At 34.1% G+C, this 27,987-nt stretch overlaps 1 protein-coding gene across 3 annotated transcripts; it reads right to left on the reverse strand.

Moving 5' to 3' along the window:
• Positions 1–402: 402 nt before the first annotated feature.
• LOC110028737 (5'-nucleotidase SurE) lies at positions 403–27,778 on the reverse strand. Of its 3 annotated transcripts, XM_020730713.1 has the most exons (11): positions 27,256–27,778; positions 26,181–26,275; positions 25,619–25,686; positions 25,488–25,531; positions 25,149–25,226; positions 24,874–25,027; positions 14,977–15,129; positions 14,757–14,867; positions 1,082–1,147; positions 745–885; positions 403–526 (listed from the first exon to the last, which is right to left on the reverse strand). In XM_020730713.1, the coding sequence occupies exons 1-10, from the start codon at positions 27,552–27,554 to the stop codon at positions 763–765; spliced, it is 1,191 nt and encodes a 396-aa protein (XP_020586372.1). In that variant the 5' UTR covers positions 27,555–27,778; the 3' UTR covers positions 403–526; positions 745–762. The 3 variants fall into 3 exon arrangements, with proteins under 3 accessions (XP_020586372.1, XP_020586370.1, XP_020586373.1); XM_020730711.1 differs by lacking the exon at positions 403–526 and having other exon boundaries at positions 533–885; XM_020730714.1 differs by lacking the exons at positions 403–526; positions 745–885; positions 1,082–1,147 and adding an exon at positions 10,063–10,128.
• Between the last annotated feature and the right edge of the window lie 209 nt (positions 27,779–27,987).

Here is a 27,987-nt window from a genome sequence, read left to right on the forward strand (position 1 = left end):
ATAATCGTGATCACCAACTACGACAAGATAAAAGTAACTTATGGCTACCAAAGATGGTAATATTGCATTAAAAAATATTTGAATAATATCAACGTCAAATAACGAATAATAATTTTCAAACTGTTGACATGTATTTAAATTTTATTTCACTTTTACATCTTTAAAAATTTAAAGACAGCTTTGGATCTTTTTTTTTTTAAAATTTTTATTTTTAAAGTCACATTTATTTAGTGCATTTGTTCACTAATTTTTATTTTTTACTTTATATTTTTTAAAAATTAGGTTATTTCAAAAATAATTGAAATAATTTTCACTTATAAGCTTTTATAAAAATCAACTTTTTATATTTCCAAGCATTCACTTTAATCTCAAATTCAAAGAAACTACTAATTGACGTGCTGACATTGATCATGCAAATGTTGGGAAGAAGAAGGCAACTTTTGAAAAACTAAAAAAAACCAGAACACCATGTTTTGTTAGGTTCAATACAATGAAACATACATGAAAGCTCACTTTTTCCTCTGACCTACACAAACAAATTTTAGGTTTAGAAAAAAAAAGGAGGGGGCAATCAACATTATAAAGAATGCAAATTACTGATCACAGATCACACCAAATGCTTCAACAAACGAAATCGAGAGGATCGGGTTTGGGTGTTCAATGATCAGCGGATAAAGAACAAAACAAATGTGGAAGAAATAAAATTTGATTTTAACAAACTTTGGTTATGGGAGAAAAAAAAACCAGGTCTAGATATTGTAATCAATTTGTACTCTCGGAGGAAGCTGCTTCACGTTCTGTAAGAGCTGATGCAAGCCAGTCCGAAGTGAAAGCCTGGATCTCTGGCTCAACATGCACATTCATGTGTACTGGTGTAACCGCTATCTGTACAGAACCAATGTGAGAAGGGTTGGGAGAAAAGTATAAGATACAAATATATGATAGAACTCGAGAGCTTCGACTTATATACTAAAAATAATATGTATGTTTACAGAAAAAAAAAAAAAAAACATGTTGATGTACTTACATAGCCATTTTCCACAGACATGTTGATGTACTTACATAATGTTGATGTACTTACATAGCCATTTTCCACAGCCCTGAAATCTAGCTCTTCATCTGAATTATCCTGCTCTTTCTGCAAAAACTTTAAACACAACAAAAGGCAATTAAAAAAACCCCTTCAAATTCCAAACAATTATGTCTGAACTTAGACATCTTCTTCGATTGTTTTGTAAAATATACTGATTTGACGTAATTGAGCAAGTTGGTGATAAATATTTGGGATGGTAAAACTTCAAGAAGACCAGCCATATTTGAATAGTATTTTACAAAACAAATTATTTACACAGTGAGATTTGTCTTCAACCCTCAATATCCGTATAGGTAGTTTGATTTCGAGGGCAGGTTAAGCGATGTAGGAACTATAAGAATCTAGGATTTCTGATGTAATGTAAGATGTTGCGCAATGAGAACACGATTCATAAGATAAGATACAAGAAAAAAATCATCAGAAAGCAAGCAGAATCCTTAACATATAAAACTCCTAGCCATTTTGCTTGCATGTTCTACCAAAGTATTGGTACAAATTCTCATATTATCGACGATGCCCTTTGTATGAGCCATTCAATCTCTGACACAACAAACCCGCCGAGTCATTCTAGAACCAAGTCAACCGTTACATTGAAAAGTTTCAAGTAGCCTAGACTATACCCAAAATTTTCATGTCACACAATTATCAAGGATTAAAATTCCATAAGATATAAAAAGAATAATTCATGCAATCCGGAAGAAATTTTTTTAATCCGTAGTTTATTTTCAATGCATGCCTTGAACTCATAAAGCGGCCACCAAAGGAATACCACCAATTTCAATATATGAATTCTCAGGAATCACAACGCAAGCCAAAATAAGCGGCCAAAAAATCTGTCATTAGATGAAAATTTTATCACTGACAACATATCCCAGAACAAATTTAGTATTGATACGCCACCAATAAATTTTCATCATCCGACACAAATCTCAAGGCATGACATAAATCTTGAGACAATATTTTGAGCAAAAAATATTATTCAAATCTTGATATTTGAGCAAAAAATATTCAAATCTTGATAAAAAGTCATCCAGAGCTCCGATTTTAGTAAACTTATAGTAAAATTGGCCGGCTCGATGAGACAGACCTAATGATATCAAAGTTAGTACAATCCGAGTCAACTCAAGCCATATCAAGTGATTTAACCATTTTTGAAAGATTTTTGGACGTATTTGGAATGTCAAACGAATGTCGAATCTGGCAAGTTCATAGTCGAATTGAGTATCTCGACAAGACAAATCCAAAGAGCCCAATAGTGCTTAATTGCGACATCACTAAGGCACTCATATTTCCACAAATATCATCCGATTGAGGGAAGATCTTCGGACCATCTGATCAAAATAGTTCACATTCTTGTATTAATTGTACCCAAAATACTATAAATAGAGTCTCATCCCTCACATGAGGGGGGACTTTAAGCTTCAGAAAGAACTGAAAACTCAGAAAATAAGCTGAAGTCCAACACCATCCTGACTACCGTTGACCATCGTCGATCGCAGTCGGCCACTGTCAATCACCACCAACTAGTGGACTGTAGTCGACACCAGCCGATCATCGTCAGCCACTGTTGACTGTCAACGTCGATCACCACCAACCAGACGTCGTCCGTCGATACTGTAATCTGAAAAATATAATTACCCTTTCTCGTTCTTTGTAATCATCAACTAATAATGGACTTTTACAATTGAGCCAGGCCCTGTGACATTTTTCCTTTATGAGTTTTCACGTAAAAAATTATGGTGTCATTACTGGTTGTTTTCTTTTACCTGATGTCAGTCGTTTTTTAACTTCGTGATTTGAAAAAAAAGTTGTGATTTTGTGATTTTTTTTAAAAAAAATTTAAATATGAATATAATCCTTTTGATTTTTAAAAGTAACATTTTAATTTTAAAATATGTGAGACTAAACGGGTCTCACGAGACCAATAGTTTAGATGATTGAATACAATACTACAAGTAATACACTTATCTCGAAGAATAAATATATCATTTGTAATAGGGATTCAATCAACTAGTTTGTAATAGGGATTCATGTAATAGGGATTCAATCAACTAGACTAAAGAATTTGTGACATCCGTTTGGTCAGCGAAATTGTTTTATTTGCCGACAAGTTTCCCTACCTAATACGAGGATTAGATAGGATTTATTTTATCTGGGTTTCAGGTTATCTATAGAGACAAGCTCCTATAGTTAATTATATCTTAAATGACTGTGGGTCACTTAAGAAAACTCTCGATTAAGATCACGTGATTTTGCCTTCAAGATTTCAAAGTTTAGGTTTTCACGATTGGACATGGGAAAATCAAATAGGAATTGCTCAAAATAGAAACAATTATTTAAGAAATTTAAAGAGAAGAAAAGTAGTAAATAGCACAGATCTGGGGAAAACCCGGTGAACTCCCAACTATCTTATTAATTGGTTTTATGTCTTTTAAAGTGATTTAATTTGATATTTCAATCCTGCAAATTATTTATGATTTAGGGTTTATGTTTACACAATATCAAACTGTGCAAATAGCCTAAAAAGATAGGAGGATTTACACCGTACTACACGGTAAGCTCAGAATCCTAAAGTTTTAGGACTTATAATTGCACAACAGAGTTGTGCCAGAGTTGTGCAAAAACAGAGTTGTGCAAAAAGCCTAAAGGGTGATCCTATGGGTTGTTATTTAAACTAAATAAAGTGTATAGGTGATTTTATGTGATTTGTTTTGATGTTTTGCTGTTGCAGATCCACCTTGAAGTTGTTCCTCGTCGTGATGTCCACGATGTTCGCTCCAAACTCCTCGTAGCAACACCTCCTGGTTTAGTTTTAGTTTTGAAAATGCACCTAATCACTAGATTATCCTAATCTAAGGCATAGTGTATATCAAAATAACTAAACATGCAGTATAAAGAAAAGAATAGTATAGTGTATAATAGAAAGAAAAGACAGTATATCATGCTGAGAAAATAGTATAACATGCTATGAGAACAATATAACATGTTGGGAAAATAAAATGTTGTAATATAAATTAAACTATAAATTAGTTGTAATATAAATTAAACTTGTACACCTGAGAGGTTCATTGCTCCTTTAAGTTTAGCTATTATGGGTTGTGTGAAAGGAGAAACCATGACTTGAAAAGCTTGAGAAAACAGGTAAATCGTAGGAAAAAGACGAACAAATAAAACAAAATGCAATATCACATATAAAGAACCAAGAATATGAAATTTATATGTGATATTGAGAATGTCCCCAATTGCCAAAAGAATCTGAGTGTAAGGCTCAAGCACAAATCCCGGAGCATTGAGTTTCAATTTTGGTCAAGTTAAGGCAAAAATTTTATTATTTGATTTAATTAAATCAGTCATGAATCACAATCTAGTGCATCCTCGTGTCTAGTGTCCTAATTATCTCACAAACTGGGGTCAGATGTTTGGCTTCTTAGGTTTATTTAAAAATTAGGATGATAAACTCTCTCTTAAGGTGTGCTCCTAAGACCCAGGAAGCCTACACTTTAGTTTAAACTTGAAGTGTCTTAAAGTGTCTAACTTCAACTAAGTGTCTTTCAACTAACCCTCAAACCTCTTTAGATTAAGCTTAGCTCACCATCAAGCTCCTAAAACCTAGGGGGTAAACCTATAGTTTTGGCAAAAGAGTTGTGAAGTGTGCTTCAAACCTAGTTAGAGCAATTGGATTTAAGTTTATTCAAAGCTTAAGGGACCTAAGTGCAAGTCTACTAATATTTCCAATCCATGTCCCTAATCGTAATCTAAGCTCTCATTTTCTTCCAAGCGCCAACTATTCCCCCAATTTACAATTCCATCTTTCATATGCAAAAGGAATGGTAGATGGTTCGCTATTTTATCCCTTCTTTAGGTTTCATTATCTCGAGAATCCAAATTCTATTTTTAATTTTCTCTCTCTTTCTCTTTCTCTCATATTTCTCTTAAGACTATGAATCATTTCTGAATATAATTAAATCGGAAATTCACATTTTTAACTTCTTGACCCGTTAAAAAAGAGGAAAACAAAACGAACGAAAAGGTGACCGATCTATTTTTTAAAACCAAGCCAAATCAGTGAAGCTTAAAATAAAATCATGAATGTATCGGTCTAAAACGTTTAAATTCAAAAGAAAATGATCGGATCAATCCCGAGAAGGATAGTCTTTCTAAATGTCAATCTTGCGTATTTCCAAACCCCTCATGAATTCAATTTATATCAAGTTTATATTTTCTTCAAATGAAATTATACAAACTCTTTTACATTTCACAAAAGAAGAGACATTAATTAATGGAAGAAATAATTCTCTAGCCTTCTAGAAAAACACACCAATGTCAAAAAATAATTTAATCTCATCATTCATCAAAAGTTTATAATGAGATATAAATCCAACATGGTGTAAAAAAAAATCAAATATATGCTCTCGAGTAAGACCAGGAGGGAGACTCCAACATCATAATAGACCCACGGGTAAGGGCCAAAAGGAAGGCCCGAAAGGCAGCAACACCAAGCAATACCCAAGATCAAAGCAATAGGTATCATCTCTTATTATTTAAGCTTGAATCAAACATAAAAGAGCCATAGAGAAAGCTCATGACCAGGCTAAAATAAGGAACAAATTAAATTCCAGCCAACCTCAACATTAATCACAACATGTAGAGGTCACGAGTAAAGGGTAACAAGAAGAAAACCGTAAAAGCAACACACCAATTAAGGCTCACAAGTAGAGCCGAAAATAGGAGTAAAATAACCATCAAACCAGCCCTTAGCAAGCTCCAAATTGAGCCAAAAAAAAAAAAAAAAAAAAAAAAAAAAACCACAATTCAACCCCCCAGCAAATATTCTGATGAGGGGCGGCAAGAGGAAATAAAACATAAGCCCAAATGTATCTTTCAACACATAAAGAGTCATTTCCAGCAGATATTCTGATGAGGGGCGGCAAGAGGAAATAAAACATAAGCCCAAATGTATCTTTCAACACATAAAGAGTCATTTCCAGCAGATATTCTGATGAGGGGCGGCAAGAGGAAATAAAACATAAGCCCAAATGTATCTTTCAGCACATAAAAAGTCATTTCCAGCAAATATTCTGATGAGGGGCGGCAAGAGGAAATAAAACATAAGCCCAAATGTATCTTTCAACACATAAAGAGTCATTTCCAGCAGATATTCTGATGAGGGGCGGCAAGAGGAAATAAAACATAAGCCCAAATGTATCTTTCAACACATAAAGAGTCATTTCCAGCAGATATTCTGATGAGGGGCGGCAAGAGGAAATAAAACATAAGCCCAAATGTATCTTTCCATAGAAATAAAACAATTTCCAGCATGCATTTCATACTTCTAAATATTTCAAGCAACGAAGGTAATAGAGGCAGCCCTTAAACATGTTTTTTTATATGTATTTCTAGAGGAATAAAATGCATTCCAAGACCACCTTAACCATGTTTTCAAGTGTTTCAAGCAAAAGAAAAGTAGAGGTGATCTATATATATGCATGTTTCATTTCTCACCATCTAAGCAAATACTCATGCTTAAGCTTCAAAATAAACTTCCATATTTCATGTCATCCGAAATGATGTAAAATAGAGGAGAGGAGAAGAATACCTCTTTTCAGCAGACTCAAAATAAAATTATAAAAATGATTCAAAAAAATCATTCCAAGCAAAATATTCCTCCTAAAGATCCCCAGAAACGACAACCACAAATGTTTCACGCCACAAACACTCGAAAGTTCTAGCTTAAAGAGGATTTCGACAAAGCTTTTCTTCCTAAAAGCCTCAGAAAATGGCACCTCACGAATGCTTTTGAACAGCAAAACAGAGAAAAATATTTTTCCCAACAGCAGAAAGAAATTCAAGCTTTCCTCTCTCAAAAGCTCTCTTTTCTTTCTCAAAATTTTCAACAACCCCCAAGCCACAGAGGATGAAAAGAACAAGTAAGAATGAAATTAGAAAAGATTTTGGCAGCACCTCTACACTTTCAGAAATTTTGGCCAACCTTAGACCCTCCCCCAAATAGGGTTCTTTATAGCAAAGAAATGAGAAAGGAGAAGCCACATACCAACCTCCCTAGTAGCCGAATCAGGTAAAGGAAGAGGAGAAATGCATTCAGAGCGGAGGAAATGCGGCCTAGGGCAGAGGAAGAGTCGGCCAGGTGGAACTTCGCAGTTGGAGGGCTGCTCGATCGAGTGGAGCTCGAGGAGGCGAGCCGCGTACGCGAATGGCAGCGGAATGCCACGTGTGAGGAGAAGAAGGCGAGTCATCTCATGCGCGAATGGCAGAGGAGACGCGGGACTCGGGCCTACTTGCGAACGACAGAGGAGACGCGGGAGCTAGGGCACGAGCGGCGAGCTAGGCTCTCGGTCGAGGCAAAGGAATGTCGCGCATGGGTAAGGATCAAATAGGACTTAGGGTTATAAATCCTAATATTATAAATAATAAATATATAAAATATTAATATTTCTTAAAAATAAAAATTTGATTCGTACTTTTTTTGTCCGTCTGTCACAACACAACAAAATGGATGCTTCTTTTAGGTGATTTTGACATTCCGGACGCGCTGACGCGGTCCGTTTCGTCGTCGGAGGTCATTTTGACGAATTCATCGATTTGCGTGACATTTTTCTCGTGTCAAAATATGACAATATGGGTGTCCTTTCCTACCAAAATCAGTGTCTCGGGACGCGTTGGCGCGGTCCATTTCGTATTCGGGGGTCATTAGGAGAAGTTTGCATTTTCACCCGTCCTTTAGGCTCAATTGAAGTCCGACCTCGTACAATTTTGTGAATTTTGTGTATCTGATATGTGTATGTGACGAAAAAGTCGTGACGTGTTTTCCTAAGGCTTGGAGTCCTATTAAGAACTTTTCTCTTGAGTCTTCACAAAATAACCCATAACCACTCGTTCATAAGATGATGGTCTTGTGTCATAAATATTAGACATCAAAGAAAAATAGGAAGTGGTTAGAATTTCTAAAAGGGCGGGTCCCAATTCTAGTTTTCTAAGATGGTCAATAGGAACTCTTAGAGCTAGACCCTAAGACCCTAAGGAAAAAGAAATGACCTCAAAAATGAGGTCAACACCTGAGTGTGTGTTAAAATCTCGTGCAACGCTTGATAATCTATTACTCTACCGCCGTGAAAAAAAATCAAGATATTAGTTGATGGTTGATAAAAAAAGTAAATATGATAAATTAAGAAACGTATAGAACCAAACAAAGTCAGTGATTGATACATTCTTCATCAAAATACAAAACATGTGGAGATTGATAGATTCTTCATCAAAGAAAAACTAAATCACGGGTTACTGGAGCTAAGTCATTTAACCACAGGAGAGCAAGTGGCTGACTATCTCACTAAAGGACTTAGTTATTAGATTTGTCTAGTTTAGGTGACAAGATAGGTTTAGTAGATATCTTTTGCCCATCTTGAGGAGGAGTGTTGTGAATTGGACCGTATTTAAGATCATGATGGTAAGGAGGGAATATTGAAAAAGTCTAAGGGTGAGTTTGTAAAATATTGTAATACACTATTTAAGCCCATCTTATAAATGCACAAAGTAGGTTTTGAACATTTATTTATTTAAATTTCATGATTAATAAAAAGCTCCCTAGTTTTGCATTACTCGTCAACTCCTTATTTCTCAGTACTAGTGTGTCTCAATAAGATTGTCAAAACAAACTAATGTCCAAATTTAAAACTAAAAGGATTAGGAAGAGGAGATGGGCAAGCTCAACTATTGGAGAGGATTAAGTTAAAGAGTTGGAGGGCAGCCGCTTTTCTATTCTCTTCCTTAGAGTAAATAGGATTAGAAAAAAAGTTCTCTTGAAAATGAATTACATGATATTTATATGAAATCTACTAGTTGGCCTCCTTCGCAGAGAAAAGCTCTATAGACTTTGCAACTACCATAAATTTTCATGTTTCGTCACCTTAGACAGTCGTTGCAAGAACTCGCAGAGCCAATAATAGGTGTTCTACCTTGGCCAACATAATCCACCAATGCACATATGGTGAGTCTTTTGAAGTGTTGAATTATTGGACCATCTTGAGGACCTCTGACATTTCCTTCCTCAATCTTTCCCTTGTCTAGGCTTTTGTTATAAAAATTGAAGCATGCATGTTAGGAATTTTGTATGGTAGGACGTGTGAAATTTAGTAATCTAAATAGAGAAGACCCAACACTAAAGGATTTTTTCAATTTTAGAGATATTCCTAATCCAGAGAGATAGAAGTGTATATAAATATGAAACATATATTTTCAATTAAGAAGTATGAGAGTTTCATTCACATGGTATCAGAGACACAAAACGCGTCGCCAATGGTTTGCTCTTCGTGAATCTACTTCGTTTCATCTTTGTACGGCTTCATCTTCATCATAAAGCGATTCATTCAGCTTTGTCTCCATTTGCATCATATTTGGCTTCACCTTCGTCTGATTCGACTTTGTCTTCCGCTTCATCTTCTCATCTGGAAGCAATTCATCTGCTTCATCTTCATCTACATCATCTTTGTTTTCGGCTTCGTCTGCTCGGACTCTGTCTATTAGCCTCTGGGCTTCAACTCCTCTCACCAGTTGGAAAACCCTTGGCTTCCCTTCTTCCACATTAGGCTGAGGGACAAGGCTTCGACTGTCGTAAGGGGAGGGGTTGTGTTTCTGTCCCTTGAAAGATTGAGATCAACTATAGCTCCAACTTCAAATGCATCTTCGTTGAACGTCTTGTCCAAGTTGTCGCTTTGAGGAGTCCATCCGTAAGCAATTCGACTTATTGGTTTGCCCGAATCAGATAACGGGATCATAGCATCACTTGAATTAATTGTTTAGTCTCCTTGAATATTTGGTGATAATCATAGCTGGTGAACAAAAATATTTTGTGATAAGTTTGGTTTCACACATGAATAAAATTACTAATGAAAAAACTAAATGACATCAATTATTTTAATTGAAATAAAATTGACTCTACTTGAGAATAGAGTTACCTCATTGATAATCCCCTAGTTAAGACTGATCCAAATTCTTCTGAGTGGATGAGAGTTGATGCCTAGCTTTAAATACAAAAATGAAATTTTATCAATTTCGATCTATCTGATCATATTACACATTGTGATGTATTAAAGATGCGATGGGACAATTGAAATGTATTTTCTAGGAAAAAATATTTCTCAAATCTTTGATGTAAGCAAGTTGTTCTATCGAGCCAATCGTGATCAATCACTTAACACTTATCACATACATTTTAACCATGTTGATGAAGAATTGAATGCACTCAGTGATATTTGGATTCAACGAGCTCAAAGAGAAGAAATGACCATTATGAGTTTTCAAGTTGGTCTCAACTCGCAGTACAAGGTGTCAGATCACAAATCCTATCTTGAACCTGGAGTTACTAATTTGTGGGAAGCTTCTACTAGAGTATTGCAAACTATTCTGAGTTCTCGGGCTTCATCTAGCAATAACCTCGTGCTCTTGCCAGTTAAAAAAATACATACATCAGTAAACCTCTGTCTCAAGGCAATTATGATGGAACTCTAAATTCTGAAGAATCAATGCTCGAAGGTAGTTTTGCTACTACTTCCATAAACTTGGTTATACAAAGAGAACGTGTCAAAAGTTGCTAAAAAAGAATCAGAAAGATTCTATATCACGTCAGTTCACATGGTCACTACTAATGAGGCTTCTCAGAATCACACTCAATTTTTGCAAATGAATATGTTAAATTCATTCAATTTCAGGAAGCATCCGAGAAATCTCCCTTGATCACTACCCTTGTTGAGTCACCAACAATAATAATTGTCTTATTTCCTCTTCCACACAATTCGATATTACTTTCAATGCTACAGATAATATGACATGTAATCCAAATCTTTTCCACCTTTTATAAAATTCTTTCTTTTGTCACTTTAGCAGATGGACCTACCTCTAATATTTTTGGTATTTGCAATTAAATGAGTATTTGCAATTAAATTTCACTCTGATGGATTTGCAATTCATCTCAAAGCTTAGTTGGGTTTAGAGGGTTACGCTCAAGTTGACAGGCTCGCCTATTTCTGTCATAGGCCGCAATGAGTAATTGGCCCATTAACAAGTGCATGTAATGTGTTTATTTTTCACTTCAATTCTACCTTTTTATATGTTTATATTATGCTTTGTGGAAGGTCTTAGTGTTGTGTTACAGAATTCAAAGAAGAAGATCAAACGGAGCTTGAAACAAAGCCAAATGAAGTTAAGTGGTGTTCTGGCGCCTTCCCCGAAATAGTTAGCAAACCAAGAGCCTAGAAAGTAGGTGTCAGAGATTGGGTGCCTAGGTGTTGTCCAAGGGCAACTAGGCACCAAGTCACCCGAGTTTTAAACCAGAAAACCTGAGAGCCCATAAAATAGGTGTCGTGTCTGCAGTGTCGCGTCTGCAGCATCTAAGCACCACACTGCCACCACTTAGTGTTTGATGCCCAAAACTTGAAACCATGAACAACGCATAGGCATTAGTTTGCGAAAAATAATGGTTTTTCAGTTGGGTGTGTCTTTTTGACAGAAGAAGTATAAAACATATTACACGAATGAAGGGGGGTCTTTTCTACATTTTGGAACGAGGAACACTAAAGAGAAAGGCCAAAGAGGAGTTGTTAAGAGATTTTGAAGCGAAGGAAAGAGGGTTGGAGAAGTTCAAAGGGTGTATTCACTTTTCTTATAAATTTATGCATCTTACTTTGTGAAGGAGATAAGTACATTTCTAGTTTAAATTTTCATTTGAATTTTTTTGAAAACTTGGTGTATGATTTCTATGTTTAAATCATACTTTGATGTGAAGGTTTTTATAATGAAGAGTGAGTAAAACTTTTATTTCTTCCTTCAATGGAATAATAATGTGATATAAATGAAACTTTCCAAGTGTTTCCAATGTGAATTGTTGTTATAATGTTGAGTTAACACTTTGCTTAATTTATTTCCTGTCTTGCCGGTAGGTGTGTTAACATCCTTTGTGAACTAAGAAATCTGAAAGGATACTTAGTGAAAGAGGATAACCACATAAACTCACTAAAATAGGCATATTACCTTTGAGTTTATGCTAACATATAGGGAGATGTTATTCAATGGGGTTGATCAAGGGAACTAGGGAAGTAACCTTTTGACGATCTAATTTCCTTAGACTTCCGAAAGGAGATAAGGAAAAGAATTGTTCCTATTTAACACTAAATTGTAATCAATGTTCAGTTCTATTCTTCACTAGATCCATTCAAGAAGGAAACTTCTTGAAATTTGAATTTCTTCAAAAACTCCTTTGGATTGTTAAGATAGCCTTGCTTTTAAAATTATTATGATAGAAATTTTATTTGAACCTCGGAAAAACTTCAACATTTAGGCTAGGACCAATACTAGTTAGCTAGAATTTTTTTTTGAATTTGAGTTCATCTCGTTCCCTGTGGGATCGACACACAGAGTTTAATTTCGTATACTACTGATGAGTCGCTAGCGCTTCGCCGCACTTGGAGCATGTCACCCCTATACTATCTTGATGTAAAGAATGTCTTTATGCATGGTGACCTTTTAGAAGTATATCCTCGATTTGTTGGTTTGAGTATGAAGAAATATGTCATCTTCGGAAGTCATTATATAGATTGCAAAGTCTTAAGGCATAATTTGGAAAATTCAGCCATGCAATTGAAGAGGGTGGGATGAAGAAAAGTAAAAGTGATCACATTGTATTCTACAAGCAATATGTTTATGGGGTCAATTTATTAGTGGTTTATATTGATGACATCATTATTACTGGAAGCAATGTGCAAGAAATCTTCCAGTAAAATAATTTCTCTAAAATCAATTCAACACTAAAAATCTGAGTTTATTGATATATTTTTTGAGGATTGAAGTATCAAAGAGCAACAAGGGCATATTTCTATCTCAACAAAAGTATCTTTTGGATTTGCTAGCATAAGCTTAGAAATTAAGAGTTAAATTATGCAGCACTCCGATGCTTCTTAATCAACAACTTAGCAAGGATGGAGAGTCTTTCAATAATCCAAATTGATATAAGAAGTTAATGGGAAAATTCAATTACCTCACAATAACTCACCTTAGCATTATAAGTCAGTTTATGTCTTCCCCCACAAATCCATCATTAGTCAATTTTGGAACATGTACTATGTAACCTCAAAGGGGATCCTGGATGAGGTATTCTATATCAACATCATGGACATAAAAATATTGAATGTTTCTCTCATGCAAAATGGGTGGATTTCCATGATTGATCTAAGATTCATTACTAAATATTGCATTTTTTTGGTGGCATCTCATGGAAGACTAAGAAACATAATATAGTGTCACGATCCAGTGCAGAATCTGATTTGTGCAATGACACAAACTTCGAGTGCATTAGTGTGGATCTTCCAATTCATGACCAAAATGGGTTTTAATTTGACAGCCCCAGCAAAGTTGTGGTGTGATAACCAGGTTGCAATACATATTGCTTCAAATCCTGTCTTCCATGAATGAGCTAAGCACATTAAGATAGATTGTAATTTTGTTCGTGAAATGATTAGACAAAATTTGATTTCTACCGCTCATGTAAAGATTAAGAAACAACTAGGGGACATCTTCGCAAAGGCACTTAATGGAGCTAGGGTCACTTATATTTGTAATAAGCTAGGCATCATAAATATATATACTCTAACTTGAGGGGTGTTGTGAAAAGTAATAAATCTAAAGCATTTATATTAGGAAGATTGTATATATTAGAAAGCGTGACATTTAGGCAATCTAATTAGAGGAGACTTAATTACAGGATAGTTCCTATATTAGGGATATTCCTAACCTGGAGAGATGGGAGTGTATTTAAATATGTAACATATATTTTCAATAAATTCTTAAGAATTAAGAGAAAGCCTCCCTCACAGTTTTTAATACTACAAATTCCAATTTTCATTGAGTTGGACAAAGCATTTTAGTTAAACAAGGAGATTGTTAAGGTACTGGGGCAGACCAAGCATGACTAAAAAGCATTCCTAGTTTGTCTGATTGTGCCAAGCCTTGCAAGTTAAGGAGTTGGTCAAATTATCCAGTAACTGTGAGTAGAGCAGATCCGTTCGGAGCTAAGGAGTTGGTTTATCCAGGAACTCTGAGTAGAGCAGGTTGCTTGATTGAGCCCCGTGTCATTCTATTTCTATATCCCATGCCCAAACTTAATCGATGTAATCGCTAGAAGGCATCTGCCATGTATACAGCTCAAATCATTAGGCATAATTTTTCCCAAGAAATATACCCATATCATTGTAGAGAGGAGAAAGAGAGCAGATCATCTAGCACTAAAGATTATAAGACTAAGAGAAAGGTTCTACCTTACCAGATGTAAGGCTGATATGAATGTGGTTATACGTGTGATGAAACGAGAAAGCGCAAGTAAATCAAGGTTTTCAGGGGGGGTTTAGTGGTGCGTACTAGAGAATTAAGGTAGACTAATAAAACGATTGAGCATTTCATATTGTGCACAGTATCAAAATAATACATTTAAAGATCTAAACAAACATATGCAAGCGAAATAAAAAAAAAATGCAGAAATTTATTTAAAATATAGAACACTTGTAAATGAGCTTACATATGCAGGACGTCTAATAAAACCAAACCCATACTACGTACAACACTGATGACAATCCATACTGTGTGAAGGGAAATATATGAGTACCTCTAAGCGGAAGAACTTCTTCACAATCTCTCGCTGCTCTGGCTTTCCAGGTGCAGCAAAAGACTCTACTTCCACATTTTTCTTCTGTGAAGCCATCCGACGAGCTGCACCCTGAAAAAGACATGGTAATTGAGGAATAAAATCGCTCCAGCTGTAAAAGTAGGTAGCAGTACGCTGCCATATATTACTTGAGTGCACATATCGAGTACTTGATACTTACTGCAGCAGAAGCATCACGACCCAGCTGTGCAAGTTGGACACCAAGGCTTTGATGCATGGACATATACTGCCCCGAAAAAGGATGTCTGTTACCTGATAAAACCTGCCAGTTAAGAACAGGTCTCTGCAGACTCTCCCTAGTCACCTTGAATCCCTGCATTAAATTAAAATAGAGGAAAAAATAAAAAAATAAAAAAACACAAACACGCACGAAATGTATGAAGCTTTAAAAACACAATCTTAAAGTATATGCATTATTTTAATTGCTTATTTTATAGACAATTCTATGTTATTTTATCAAATGTTTATATGCTATAGACTTCAAAAGTTATTTAGATTATTGGAAGAAAAAATATAATGAAAATGTCAAGCTAAAAATTAGACAGATAAATTGAATTTTTAATTTTATTCACACTTGATAATAAAAATATCAAACAAATAATAGAGATTTTGATTAAAAAATGTTTTCATATTTTAATTAGCATTTGATAAAAAAATATTGAACAAATAGCTCAATGAATATATCAAAAATCTAATTTTGTAATTAAGAAAATATTAGAAATATTGTTGAGGGGATTATCATTAAACTTGACAAAACACTACAAAAATATTTGTTGATAGTAATAAAGGCTATTTTTAAGCATCCTATGTATAGTTAGTTAGGCTCGCTTAAACATTGATTATAACTCCATGTTGATAAAAAAATTAACAAACTATCTCAAACATGATCGTAAAATTTGAGTCATGAGCAAGATACTTTCGAGATCAATAAGAACAAGATTGCCCAACAAAATATTCAGCTTGGCTTAATTTATTTACAGTCCGATATTCAACAATATGGTCACAGAGAGACACATCGAGCAGGGACATCAATCCAGGTTGAAGATTCTAGTTTGAGTATAAGACAGTTTATATGACCCAAATATACTTAAACCGAATCCAACCCATAAATAATATGGGTCAAAGTATTTGACATGAACCCAAATCAACTAGCATACAACCGGTATGGCACATTTATTACATGGATCATGCATTTTTTAAGATCAATAAAACTAGATTGACTCAAATATGGCATGGCAAATCCAATCAACATGACCCAACACATCTAAACTAAAGCCCACATAGTTAGTTTTGGGTTAGTTTTGAGTTATTTAGGTCTACACAAATACAACTCGAATAAAAAATGAATCAATAATTAGACCCAAATCAGCCCAAATACTAATAAGGTCAATCAAAACTCAATTTTTTAAAAGGGTTCAAATCTAATTGTCAAGTTGAGTCATCTATTGACGCCCCCAGCATCAAGTCGTAAGATCAAAGATACTCATATGCTGGCCATTTATTGCACTCATAGGCCTGTTAAAGAAAATTATTTTGTATTATTTATTGAATATGTTATGGTGAATAATGACCATACAGAATGATACATAAAAGAAATAAATATATGAGAATAATATCAATAATATTGAAAATATTAAATCATATCCATCTAATATAACTGCTTTTTATGCAAAGTAACTATTAAATTCGTGAACCCTCAAGATGGAGCATTTATATCCATTAGCTCCAACTTATTACAACAACAACAAACCTTTATCCCACTAAGTGGGGTCGGCTACATGAATCCTTTTTCTCCATTGCATCCTCTTAAGTGTCATATTTTCATTTAATTCTAATAGATTAAGATCATTTTTTATACAATATGCCCAAGTATTTCTAGGTTTACCTCTGCCTTTGAATCTTAAACATCTACTCTCCTAATCGGATCATTAGATGGTCGACATTTAATGTGGCCAAACCATCTAAGATAACTCTCTCATTTTGTCCACCACTGGAGCTACACCAACCCTATCATAGATATATTCATTTCACATTTCATCTCTAAGTGTAAAGCTACTCATCCACCTAAGCATTCTCATCTCGGAAACACTTAACTTAGTTTTATGCTTTTCTTTTAAAGGCCAACATCCAGCGTCATAGAGCATTGCAGATCTAACCACCATCTTATAAAATTTTCCTTTTAGTCTAAGCAATACTTTTCTATCACACAATAGGCCCGAAGCATTCCTCCACTTCTACCAACCAACTTGAATTCTAGTAATAACATCCTCATAAATATCACGATCACTTTGCACAATGGACCCGAGATATCTTAAGCATTCACACCTTTTAACAATTTGATCACTCATAGTCTTTGTAACTAGAGCTGCAACTACTAAAATTACATTCCATGTATTTAGTTTTAGTTCTACTCAAAGGAAGGACTTTAGACTCCAATGTAGAATTCTATAATTCAAGTTTTTATTGAGTTTTTTCTGTAGTCTTATCCACAAGAAGGATATCATCAGTGAAAAGCACACAGCAAGGTACATCCTCCTGTAAATGTCCAGTAAGAGCATACATAACTAAAGCATAAAGATATGGGCTTAAAGCCGATCCCTGATATAATCTAACTGAAATAGGAAAATATTTGGTCAATCCTACTTCTGTTTGAACACAAGTAATATCTCAGTAACAACTCTAATATCATATCTTTAATGACTTCAATATAAGTCATATCAACATCTTTCTTCTCTAGAACTCTTCCAAGGATATTTCTTGGAACTTTATTGTAAGTGTTTTCTAAATCAATAAAAATCATATGTAGATCCTCTTTATTCTCTCTAAACTTCTCCATCAAATCTCTCAATAAATGTATAGCTTCCATAGTGACCTGCCCAAATTCAAATTAATTATGAGAAATCTTTGTAATATGTCTTAATCTATGTTCATTTACCTTCTTCAATAATTTTAAGGTGTGAAGCATCAACTTAATTGCTTTATAATTTGCACACTCTTGTGCATCCACTTTATTCTTAAAAAAGGGATCAAAATACTCTTCCTCCACTCTTTGGGCAACTTTTTAGTTTTTAAAATAATATTAAAAAGTTTAGTAAGCCAATAAATTCTCAAATCTCCTATATATTTCCACACTTCTATATTTCCACACTTCAATTGTTCCACACTTCAATTGGGATATCATCAGATCATACAAACTTTTCACCCTTGATTTTCTTTAAAGCCTCTCTAATTGCTTTTTTACTAATGTGACGGTAAAAATAAATATTTTATCATTGTTAATTAAAATCACTAATACTGATCATCCACCTATGTTGAACATACTTTTCAAAGAAAATGAATTTTTAATTTTCATTTTTAATACACTTTACTTGAGTTAAATTTTTACTTTATTTTTTTTTCTATTTGTTTGACTAGTTTATACATATATTTTTCACCCTCTTTAGTATCTAATTTATTATAAAGATCACTAAAAACAACAGTGTCTCAGATTATTCTCACAAACTTCCTACGGACCATTTTATATTTTTCTTAATTCTCTAAGCTTTTACATTTAAATCAATGTTTATAACATTTCTTCGTATATTTTACTTTTCTCATACATTATTATTCCACCGCCAATTATTTTTATTTATAGAAACTTTTTTTCATCCTTCACGTACAACTTTTGTCACTTATTTAATAGTGTTTGTTACTTTATCCCACATAGCATTTGCTTCTTCATGAATATCCTAAATCTTGAAATCTTAAAGTTTACTCATAAAAATAATTTTATTTGTCTTTTAGAAGCCCAAATCTAAATATACGACAAAGATTCCTAATATTCTTTATTTTACAACTCTTCATCTTAAATTACTAATAATCGATGTTAAGTATTTAATATTTAAATCCTCACTTGGAATGACCTAACAATCATTACATTCACGACGATCTCTTCTTCTCATAAGAAAATAATCAATTTGTGTTCAATTAGATTCATTCTTACGAGTAATAATATACTCATCTCTTTTCTTAAATAAAGTATTAACAATAACAAAATCATACACTAAAGCAAAATCTAATATGACTATACTTTCTTCATTAATTACTTCAAAATCGTAGCCAACATGAATATTTCTAAAATCTTCTACCACTATACTAACATGTCTATTTAAATCTCCTCGAATAAATTTTTTTTTCTTTAAGAGATATCATTTGTATTAAGTCTTCTAAGTTATTCCATAATTTTTCTTGAAAATCTATATCTAAACCAATTTGAGGAGCAAAAGCACTTATTAATTGAATATTTCCTATTCGGCCCAGCCAGCCTTGCCTTTATTCGCAAAAACCGGACGAAGGCGGGAGAGCAAACTAAGCAGGCCGAAAATTTGAGCAGAAGAAATAGTAAAGAAATAAGGCTCCTTGCCTTATTCGCGAGAATTAGAGAAAGAAAGGCGGGAGTTTAATCACAAATTATGAGGCGGTGGGTTCTAGAAGGAAGAATCGGCAGAGCCTTTCATAAAAGAATGAAATAACTCCATTTAAATAGATGCTAGAACTGTCAAAGAAAGGTAGTGGACCGAGCTCCACAATACTCAACACCGAGGGTCAAGGGGAAGTCGCAATGAGGGCATTGTGAGCTTAAGTGGGGGAGAGTGTCACGCTCCGCCATCCTCTATAAATTAGCAAAACAAGCATGGGATGAAAGATTCTAGAGAAGTCCATATTGTAAAGAGCAATTCAATGGATTCTAAAAGATTCTGCCCAATTATAGAGAATATGAGAAAGAAAGGCTCCAAGGAGAACTCAAGAATAACCTAAAAAGTCCAAGGGCTATATATGTAGATATGAATACTGGAGAACATTCTAGAAACTAGACTATTCTAGGATATTCCCTTAGACTTGAAGGGAACTTTAAATAGAAGTCCCTACCTATATTTGTAACCTTCCAAGCAAACCTTCCAATCTACCAAGCATTCAAGTGTTGCAATTCTTCTTTCTTAGTGAAATATTCATTTCTCCAATACTTCTCGCTGCTCTTCATCTTAGAGTGTTTTGTCCTTACAAGATCAAGCGTTGTAAGGGTTAGGCTGATTTAATGCCAAAAAGAGCGCTAAAGCCACACGGGCAACTTGAGACAAGTAGTCCATGATATGTAGTTCTCAATAGAACATAGAAATTTTATAGCTGGAGCCTATAAATAAGCATACAAGATGAATCTCCCCACCCCCCAATAGCTTATAACAAGAATTTGTAAAGCAAATAATCGCTAGAGATTAGGCATAGATATTTCAATAGATACGTGAGAAGTGATAATATTTTTTAGAAATAAGCATCTTGATGAAGTGACTGTTGACTCCAATATGCTGGGTTCTTTCATAAAAGATAAAATTGCTTGCAATATAGATGATTGTTTAATCATCAAAATCAAGGATAATGGGTTGTGTTATGCAAGAGTTTTGATCCACATAATTCTGAAAGTAGAATGTGTCTTACCATGTATTCAACTTTGGTACTTGATATGGGTAAAATGATATGCTTCTTACTTTTTAAGGATATGAGATTTCCACCATAATGACACAGTATCCAGTACCATTCTTATCCTCAATAGATCCAACATAGTTTGCATCAGAAGAAAAGGGTTCAATACTCAAATGACTACATTTAAAAAACAAGTTAATTATTTAATAAATTTCTAGATAATAGAAAAACTTAGAACAGTCTCTAAGAGTACATTTTTCTGGAATTTGCATATGTTGACCGACCACTGCAATGAATAAGAATATGCCGAGTTTGCCAATAAGATATCAATGTCAGAAGGCTCTTCATGACAAAAAATAGGTTTACCCCAACAAAAGCTTAAACCAAATCTCAAGTATAACGATCAAGAGGAGAGCTCATTTCATTTTCCATCGTCTACTTTCAAATAAGGACTAGCAGAGCCTCCTACCATGTCCTAGGTATAGACATAATAGATAACAAGATAAACTGACAATAAAAGAGGGGAGATTATCAAAGGATAAAGATTATAGCAGCTGGTTAGTGCGTCAGTGTTTACCTTCACGAAAAATAATGAGAAAATGAATATAAGAGAGTTATGTGGTAACTAGATGCTTAGTCAAAGTTGAAAAAATGGATAAGGAGTTATAAATAAGATAGTCAAGCTTGCGAGCATAACCTAGAGAGAAGAGGTGTCAAGGACAAAGGAAGTAGAGGTATTTAAAGAGGTAGTTATGTAAGAGATGAATCAAGAGTGGAGGAAATGACTAGGAGGTAGAACCCATGATCCCCGTCTACGTGGGTTTGGAATCAGAATAGAAGTCCATCCCGTGAGGCTCTGTAGCGGGATTTTCCCATCTACTAGATATTTTTGGGTCTCATAAGCCCCTATTTGTTTTATATTGATTTATAATTAGGGTTTATTTTTCTACCATAGTGTAAAAAGATTATTTAAGACCTTATTTGAACAATTTTGGGTTTTGATTTATACAACAAAGATTATTTTTTGCCAGTTATTTCTTGCTAGATTATTGTATCCTTAGATCTTTCCCAAGTGTTGTGGTTGTAGTCTGATTGGATCGAGGCGATGAAATCTCCCGAACATCAGAAGACTTCATATGTCGCCGATCTCATAGCCAATCTACAGTTTTCCTATTATGGCTTGCTGTCCAGCAGCCAAGAACCCAATTTCTCAGTTGGCATCTTTTCACCTTTCTTTATCGTCTTGCAACTTACCTAGCCAGCAGCCAAGAACCCCAATTTCTCAGTTGTCATTATCTTTTCGCCATTTTTTCTCATCTTACAACTTACCTAACTTCTTTTGATCACCACACAGTCTAGTAACTCTAAATCGGTGTGAAGGCATTCGCAAAAAGCAACACCAATAAAGACATAGTTTTATGGTTAAAGGATCATAATATGATAGCCTTTTCGAGTATGAGAATAATTAGCAAAGAATCATTGCATGGCAAGAGCAAGAGGGTCTAGTATGTCACAGCCTAAAAGATAGTGCCTAAAAGATAGTTTATGATGATAAAGAAAAGAGAACATAATAGTACCGTTCAGAACACTAGATGACATATGATTTCTTAAGTGACATGCAGTAAGAATAGTGTCATCAACATAAGAAACATGCACGTGATAAATTAAGAACCAAGCAACGCAAGAAGACGGCAATGTTTATACTGTACAAAATAATTTGTTAAGATGTATTGAGAACATAAGGATTGCCAAAATGTCATTCTAAACATAATTATGAGTAGTTTATAATCCAAATACACTAAAATTATCAGTATGAATAATTTTAATTTAAATAGAAAAATGCACTTATACTTTTTTATAAAATAGTTTGAATATTGATAAGACATTAGAGCAATATTTTAAAGGATAAGCCCAATAAACTCCAATATGGTGATCAATGAAGAAAACTAAATGGTGAAAACTGATAATGAGTAGTAAAAGGACTTCATCCTCTCAAAGCAAATCAGTTCAAAAGAAGTTTTATTGTAAGAAGACAGAGAAGGGAGAGAACACGTGATATTTTTTAAAATTCATAGGAATCGCACAAAAGGACTTGAATGATGCTCTAAACTTAATGAATAGAATGTCTAGATAGTGGTGCCACTAATAAGACGACATGTTAGATATAACAATGGGATCAACGACTTCGAGATAATAAATATCATCATTTTCAATGCCAACATTAATCATCTTCATGCTAAAATCCTAAAAAACACACTAAGTAGGATAAAATACTATTGAGCAATTGAGAGTCTTAGCTCGAGTGCATATAAATAAATGATTGAAAGAAAATTGTGACACATAAAGCAAGGTCTAGGTTTAAGATTTAGGAAAAGTCGATAGAACTTTTGTCAAATCCTAGAGGAGAACTATAGACAAAATAGTAAGTGGGAGAAGAATATCATAAGAGAGAAAATAACCCTTGACTATATGCCACATGTAAGAAAGAACATAATTTAAAACTATATGAGCCAATAAAGACAATCGCAATATACCAAGGAAAAGAGTCTATATGAGAAGTAAGACAAATGGTTGTATTTGTGAAAGCAATTGATCATAACTTCTGGAGAGAGCTACAGATCCAAAAGCCTTGACATTAAAAGTAGAAAAAGTGGGACTAGATGTGAACTTATGATGAGGGTGGATGGGTAATCAAATTTCGCCCAAACACAATCAAGAGAAGGAATAGTACAGCTACAATGAGGGCTGACACTAATAGCCAGGACTAAGAGTTACCAACACGATCACCTCATCCACAATTCCCATGACTATCTCGAGAACTAGTGACTATGGTTCTAGTTAGGATTGGCAAGCTAATTCAAAAAAAATTGTCATAAGTAGAACCAATCAAAAGTAGTTGCCACATTAAGGCCAATGTAGTCAATCATCACTTAAGATTGCACACACTGTAAAGAAAAATAGAATCTAAAAAGAAATTGGGCAACAAGAATTATTCATGTTGTCGTTATCAAATAGGTGTATCAATTTTGAAAGAATAACTGAGTAACTTGTACCATTTTTGCATGGAGAAATATGTTATTCTCGACCTATATATCATTATTATTATTATTATTATACATATATATCAAAAAACTCTTGCATCTTTCTTGCAGAGTCCCAAAATTCGACTATTGTGGTGATGAAAAGTTCGAAAGTAGAAGGAACAAGGTGAGAAAAGCATAGTTAGAAGCTTGTCATTTTGAGAACTTGACAGAATCAATGCTATCTACAAGATATCTATCAAGGTATTTCAAGGAGAGCTATCAAGGTGATGGAGTTTGTCATTAGAACTAAACAAGAAGCAAAAAGTCTTAATGAAAGAAAATATTAGGTACCAACAAATTTGATGTTTTATCATGATGAAGAGTTTTAATTCTTTGAGCTAAGAATAAGATATCATGCCACCATTAAAAAAGAAAAAGTGAATCTAAGAGATAAAAACTATAAGTTATGTAAGTCATAAGATTGTCAAAAGCATGACATAACAATGACAAATACATTGCCTTGAGTACAATTGAATGTGTGCGTGAGTGGGCTCAATGAAAGCAACAGAAGGTTAAGCACAAGATACTCCAATGAGCTATAAGCAAGCCTTTGATTGAAGCAAGTCAAAAACATAGTATTGTGGGCTATACGAACAAGAGAACAAACAGCATCATAGGTTGCAGGCAAGTAAATCATTGCACAAACAAGTGGATTGCGGGATGGAAGAATAGCCATACAGAAATAAGGTAACCATCAATAGGCATTTATGAAGTATTAAAAAAAAATGTTGAATATACTCAATTAAATGAATATTAAAATGTAAAAAAACATGCATCTCTCCAATACTAGACTTCCTAGATATATCACCTTCCAATCTCACAATTATCCTAGCAATGCTCTATTACAAGGGCCCAAAACATTTGTCCATGATTTAAGAATTTAACACTTTGTGAATTAAGTCTATGAACACGAGACATCTTTGTGAATTACTATTTGGCCTTCGTCATATTTATTGTTGCTTTCAACAAAATTACAAGAATTTGTATCTCTTGGTCACAGCAGAAATCAATGCTCGTGTTTCAGTGGTGCCATTGTTATTTTACAAAATAACTCCAATTAGTCGAGTTACACCAAGTTATTGGAAGGTTATCACCTGCAAATAGTAAACACTAGAAGCATCAAAGTCATTGATCAATTATGGGCACATAAAGTTAGAGTGAGAACTAAAAAGGGGCACATAAAGTTAGAGTGAGAACTAAAAGGGATCATAATTGGGTCGAAAACGAGGAACTGAACCCAGTACTCTCATTTTGAAACTATTCAATTAGGAACTGAACCCAGTACTCTCATGCGGCTCAACATATAATTTATAAATCAACTAAAAAATTCAAAAGCCTTGTAGAACTGCAAATGTAGATTGGCAGGAACAATCAACCAAATCTCTAACAAAACTTATATCTGGAAACTGAAATAAATCAAATAGATTGATCCATCCAATGAAGAAATTAAAGGTTTGAAATATCAATAAAGAGCGAGAGAGAGGAAGAGTATTTCAATAAATCAGCTGAGGACAAACCTTGTTTGTAGAAGGAGAAGCAGGGATTTCAATGTTGATGAGGCATCCTTTTAGAAAAGCTCCCTTATCTGCATCCCTAATGGCAGCTCTTAGCAAAGGTAGGCACACATCAACTGCATCCTTGAAATCACTTTCATGACTTTCATCCTTCCTCCTAGTATAATCAAACAATTTACAGTGAGACGAATACAGGTTCCACATAGCAAGCCACATCTTCACAAGCAAATATATATATATATATATATATAACACCAACGAAATATTGCATAACTTACCAGTTCAATGAAATTGACAATGAAGGTATACCGGACATTAAAGCTTCTCGTGCCCCGGCAATAGCACCAGAGTAAAAGCTATATATATTTTTGCAGTAAAATAGAGCCGTTCAGAATCAAACATAATCCCAAAATGCATAGGAAATCAGGAAGCCATGTGATTCAAAGTAAAACCAAAGATGAAATAGCATAATGTAAGAAGCAAATTTAAAAATATGTGTGAATACATTAACAGAAAGAAACATATTAAGCTGATTAGGAACAGATCAAAGTGATGAACAGAAAATATTATTTCAAAAGCGGAAAGCAAAAAATAAAAAACTGGGCTCAGATGCCTACATGTGACGGCCACAACTTGTTCCCTTGTTAACTCCACTGATAACCTATTCAAAGAAATATAATTATGTCATTCCACAAGATCCATGATCAATTCATATGAACTTGTATACTATTTCTGAAGAAAAATATACCAGCGCTGGTCTGGACCAAGGAAACAATAAGCCTGAAAAGGCCAACGAGACACTGTCTGCAGGAGTGCCTGTTTAGACATGAAAGACTGACAGAATTACATGCGAGTGATTAAAGATGCCCCTATGCCAGCTAGTTATTTAGTACTACAATGTCAATTTCCAAACAGGATATTAACACGTAAGAATGCAATTTTAGTTTCCATTCTACAGAGAAAGAAAATGATAGGAGATCCATACCACCCAATTACTATTATTTACATATCTAACACATAAACTTCATTTTTTTACATTAATACCGCCCAAATCATTCATATCACATCAAAAATACAACTATTTTTAACTTTTAAAAAGCTAAATATACCTTTTCATGCATAAGCAAGGTGGCATATAGGTAAAAATTGAAGTTTAGGTGTTAGATATGTAATTACAGAGATTGAATGGTAGTATGTAAATCTTCCAAAAAGACAATGCCAAACAAAACTCAAGCATGAATTTAAGTTGCTTGATTTATCAATGAACGACATGAAATAACAAAACATAAATAAACTGCTGAATTAATTACCTGAAACTGCAAAAGCCACTGCACCATTAATTTCCACTGAGCTAGCTGCAATGGTCTCTGGAAAAGATACAGAATGCCCAGAAGAAGATTTATCCCTGCTCCCCGTTGACCAAAAAAATATTAACATTCTAAGAACCATATGTAAGAGATTAGACAGTTATAGGTGTTGGAAATATTAGCCTTCTAAGAACCATAGGTAAGAGATTAGACATATGGGGCGTTAGTTGGTAATATTTCACCAAGATTTAGGCTAAATCTTGCAAAAACAATTTAAAGCCGTATAAATTTTCATACAATCTTAAATCCCATTGTAAACTAAATCATGGATTCAGTAAATTCGGGGGGAAGTAAGATTTAAAACATTTACACTATTTCTCCTTGTTTCATTTAAATGTAAATTTAGATGATACAGTCAAAAAGTTTATTAGGATTAAATAGATTTTAATCTCTATCATGCCAAAAAATTGTAAGGTTTAAGAAATTAAGAAATTACTAAATCGAATTTCAATTAGATCCTACTTCCACCAAACAGCCTGTACCTTTCATTTTTTTAGTTTCTTTTTCCTGAACGAATAACGGATCTTGTTTCCAGTGAAGCAACATGACAATGAAAATTCAGTTGGATTTTCATACTTTAGAAGTATTTTATTGGTTTATATGAACGAAAGAACTCACAAGAGCAACAACGTTCTCGAAGCAAATATCTTAATAAACTCAAAACTGGATCAATACCAAGAATCTTTGTTAACTAACTTCATTAAAAATATAAATCAATAACAACATATACAGGTCAAGTAAAAATAACACAACAAAAAACATTGTAAAAAAAAGAACGAAATGAATTGGAAAGAAATTGAAACTGAATCCAAACTCCAATACAACCATCAGAAAAAAGAAAGAATTAAATCAAATAAAGTAAAATATAGTAAAGACATCTTGTATATCCCTGCTTTTTTAAAAATATATATGCATATACATATAAGCACGTCTACTCTAATCAATAAATTTTCCAAATAAAAAAACAAAAAAACAAAAAGCATATTCCCTAATCAAGAAGTTAGGGCACCGCACTCACGATTCAGGAGCACAAACGTAGACATCGTACTGTTCGTCCCGGACGAGCGCCTCCACAAGCAAAACGATCCCCGGGGATTCAATTCCATCACCATTAGTCACGAGAACAATGGGCTTCATCACAGGCGGCATCAAACCGGAGTCAACTTCCGAAGAAGACACCCTTGAATCCTCATTCGCACCCGTATCCTTCTCCTCACCATCTCCGTTTCCACTTCGAGCCTCCTTTCTTCCAGCAAGGACGCCCTGAAGATTTGCGATCAGCGCTGGCGGTAGTTGATTCTTCTTCATCGAGGTCATACTATTCGTCAGAAGTGGTACCGTAAGAGTATATAGAAGCTCTTGAAAAAAAGATTCTGATGAGTCTCTGATAGGTGTTTTTCGGAGGAGAAAGGGGGACAGGAAGAAAGAAACAGGCGCTGCTCTGCCTTCACAGCTGGACCGTAGGGAGGGAGGACAGAGACGGATGATTTGCGAAAAGAGTAACGGGGCAGGCCGTGTTCCGTTGGGATTGAACTTCAGTTTAAACAAATCTGTATTTATATTATCTGGTCTAGATTTTGTGATATTTATATTAACGATAGATTTAAGATTTGATGTTTAAATTCGGATTTTGTAGATGGTTGAATCATAAATATTAAATTAGTTTTTTAATTTAAATTAAATTATATAATAACAGTTTGAGAAAATCAAAATTTTAAAATTGTTTTTTAACTGTTTTTTTAATGAATTT

Source organism: Phalaenopsis equestris, unplaced genomic scaffold (genome assembly GCF_001263595.1).
Source record: "Phalaenopsis equestris unplaced genomic scaffold, ASM126359v1 Scaffold000522, whole genome shotgun sequence".
NCBI classification, from domain to species: domain Eukaryota; kingdom Viridiplantae; phylum Streptophyta; class Magnoliopsida; order Asparagales; family Orchidaceae; genus Phalaenopsis; species Phalaenopsis equestris.

Bases quoted from the DNA above. Each gene is read 5' to 3' on its own strand.
- LOC110028737 (XM_020730713.1), bottom strand. From the start codon at position 27,554: ATGACCTCGATGAAGAAGAATCAACTACCGCCAGCGCTGATCGCAAAT. The intron at 25,532-25,618 runs GTATATTTTTCT...TTCTTTGAATAG, and splicing joins CTTGGTCCAGACCAGCGCTG to GTTATCAGTGGAGTTAACAA. The intron at 25,227-25,487 runs GTAGGCATCTGA...AAATATATATAG, and splicing joins ACAAGTTGTGGCCGTCACAT to CTTTTACTCTGGTGCTATTG.